The 3,530-nt window shown below is 35.0% G+C and overlaps 1 protein-coding gene across 1 annotated transcript in view; it reads right to left on the bottom strand.

The window, feature by feature from the left end:
• Positions 1-2,894, bottom strand: part of HELRODRAFT_177366 (hypothetical protein) — a gene marked incomplete at both ends in the record, with an annotated part of 21,261 nt that extends 18,367 nt beyond the window's left edge. Inside the window, one exon of the mRNA XM_009025569.1 lies at positions 2,814-2,894. Coding sequence (XP_009023817.1) covers positions 2,814-2,894 — 81 coding nt within the window. The remainder of the gene's footprint in view (positions 1-2,813) is intronic.
• Between the last annotated feature and the right edge of the window lie 636 nt (positions 2,895-3,530).

Here is a 3,530-nt window from a genome sequence, read left to right on the forward strand (position 1 = left end):
AAAACTCACACACACAGAAACACACAAAAACATACACACACTCACACACACTCAGTCACACAGAAATATAAAAAAACACACTTAGAAACACACAAACTCACACAAAAACGCACACACATACACACACACAGAGAAACACTCACACACTCTCACGCACACATACAAGCACACACACAGGTATGTTACCTCCCACAGACTTCTTGAAAATTTATGCCGTTCTGCTCCTGGCTGACTGTAAATTCATTAGTGGAATAAGAAAAAACAACAAGTAACAACAACAACAACAACAACAACAACAACAACAACAACAACAACAACAATAGTAATAATTGCAATAACAACAACAACAAATAATAATAATAACAATGAATAAAAATTTATTTTATTACCAAGAATTCGTTTTTCCAGTTTATATCATTCTTGAGAGAGAAAAAATTGCAACAAGTCGGAAACAACGACAACTTTTTTCCGAGCTCATTCCGCCTAAGTTGATTTGTGTGCTTTATGAATCGTCAACAACATCGGCAGATGAAACGATGACATCACAACCGCAGCAGCAGTAACAACAACAACAACATTATCATCATCATCAACAACAGCAACAGCAACAACAGCAACAACAAAGACGACGATAACAGCTGTAGCAACCATACCAACACATCAACAACATCATCATCAACAACAACAACAACAACTATAACAGAAACAACAACAACGACGACGACAACAACATCAACAACAACAACATCAAAGACATTAGAACGCAGATACAAAGAATATAACGATAAATGTAAGAATGAATAAAAAAATATACTTAATGTTTAAATAACAACGACAACAATAACAACAACAACTGCAACAACAACAATAATAATAATAATAATTATTATTATTATTGTAGTTACCAGAAAATGTTGATTTATGACCAGATCTAATGATACTCAACAAAGGATTAAACATATTTCTTCGGCGATGATTGTGATGACGATGACGATGATGATAATGACGATGAAGAAGATGATGACGACGACGACGTTGTTTTTGTTGTTGTTGTTGATGATGATGATGATAGAGATTGAGCAGCGATAATGATGTCGATATATCATCTATGATAACATCAGAACCATATCAGCGCCATACATAACATTTAGAAAAGAATCAACGGAACGTCTCTTTCTCTCTCTCTTTCTTTCCCTCTCTCTCTCTCTCTCTCTTTTTATTTCTCTCTTTTTCTCTCTATTTCTCTCTTTCTTTTTTTTTTCTCTCTCTTTTTTTCTATTTCTCTCTTTCTTTTTCTTTTTATCTTTTTCTCTCTCTTTCTCTCTCTCTCTTTCTCTCTCTCTTTTTTTCTCTCTCTTTTTCTTTCATTTTTTCTTTTTTTTGTTTTTTCTTTCTAATCTTCTTTCTTTTTCATATTTTTCTCTTTTCTCTTTTATCTCTCTCTTCTTTCTTTTTCAATTTTTTTCTTATTTTCAATCACGCAACAACAACAACAGCAACAACAACAGCAACAACAAAGAATCAACGGAACGTCTCTTTCTCTCTCTCTCTCTCTCTCTCTCTTTTTCTCTCTCTCTTTTTCTCTCTATTTCTCTTTTTCTTTTTTTCTCTCTCTTTCCTTCTTTCTATTTCTCTCTTTCTTTCTATTATTATCTTTATTTTCTCTCTCTTTTTTTCTTTCTCTCTCTTTTTTTTTTCTCTTTTTTTTTCATTTTTTCTCTTTTTTGTTTTTCTTTCTATTCTTCTTTCCTCTTCCTATATTTCTCTTTCCTCTTTTATCTCTCTCTTCTTCTTTTTCAATTTTTTTCTTATTTTCAATCACGCAACAACAACAAAAAAACAACATAACAATAACAAAACAACAACACGAGAAAATCAGTAGCAGTAGCAGCACATCAACCAGCCGACCGAGCAACCAACACCTGACCACCCCACGTGCAACTCTTAAAGTTTAGCGCTGCATAATTAAGTATGACGTGTTTGACAGCGTACGGTGGTGACGTCAGTGTTTCTACCGCTTCTTCTTATCGCCATCATCATCATCATTATTATCACCATCGCCATCATCATCATCACCATCGCCATCATCATCGTCGTCGTCATTAACACCATCATCATCATCGTGTTCTTACCATCATCACCATCATCATAACCAGATTCACTCCACAAACACATACACACTCATACATTCTCTCTTTCTCTCTCACTTTCTCTCACTCTCTCTCTCACTCACACACACACACACACACACATACCTGATAAAACTTACACACAGAACCACACAAACAACACTAGCCACAGTTAGAGCACAAAAAAAAACTTCAACAGATGAAAAGACGTTGAAAGAAAAAAAAAGTGTCCACAAAAAATAAATAAATCTCACAGACCGGAAAGAGTAAAACGAATGTAAGTCACGTGCCGGAAGAAGATGGATTGTCGGCTGCCAGGACAACGTGACGAGATGACGTCATCGTTTATTGCTAGTGACGTCACAAAGATGGAAATGTACCTGCTGCTGTTGCGTTCTTTGAGCAATGCAATAAATAAACTATTATGATGATGGTCTGTTTCTTTAGTTTTTTTTTTTTTAAAATCTAACAACAATTTTAAAATATAAACTTTTAGATTTGCATGTTCAACAAAAAACCTTACTCTCATACTAAATCGTCCCATTCGAAACACAGCCTTTCTTTCTTCTAACTTAAATTACTACTTCTACACAGCCATCTTTGTATTCAAGTTTCTTAACAATTTGCCTCTTCCCTCTTAACAATATCCCAATTTAGTAGTACAAAAATTGTTTCAACAGTTACTAGGCACACTTCAGTTTTAACAGTTTCTACAGTCTTACTGTTACTGGCCCTAAGGTATGGTCCATACTTGTCCCCACTCATATTGAGATCTGAAAAGTATTATGCCAATTCAAATTCGCATTACGACGTTACTCGACTTCTATTGATACCCATACCTCTTTATGACTCTAGTAGGCTTGATTCTCTTTGTGTGTGATTGTGTGAATGCGTGTGTGGACGAGTGTGTGTGATTGTGTGAATGTGTGTGTGGATGAGTGTGTGTGATTGTGTGAGTGCGTATATGGGTGAGTGTGTGTGATTGTGTAAGAGCTTGTGTGAATGAGGGAGTGTGTATGTGAGGTTGGACGTCAATCGAATTGTAGGTAACTTCTCTTTGTGATGACATTTAATATGTATCGCTGATCTAAAAGTCTTAATGTAATATGTGCTTCGTTTAATTTTCATTGATAAGCCATTTGAATCCCCATCATCTTTATAATGTGTAGAAGCTGGTGACGTGTAATATATACTGACAGTTAATGCCTCTTTGCAGTTGCTAAATTGACATTGCTACATTATTCACTTCCATATCACCATTTGTTGTGGATCACTATCTATTGAAATTTCATGCACACAATTCGTTGTTGTTGTTAGTGTTGTTGTTAGTGTTATTAACGCTGATGTTGTTGCGTCAAGTGTTGCAAATGTTTATACCATGGTTGCTATTGCTGTTAGCCT

Source organism: Helobdella robusta (genome assembly GCF_000326865.2).
Source record: "Helobdella robusta unplaced genomic scaffold HELROscaffold_42, whole genome shotgun sequence".
Taxonomy (NCBI): domain Eukaryota; kingdom Metazoa; phylum Annelida; class Clitellata; order Rhynchobdellida; family Glossiphoniidae; genus Helobdella; species Helobdella robusta.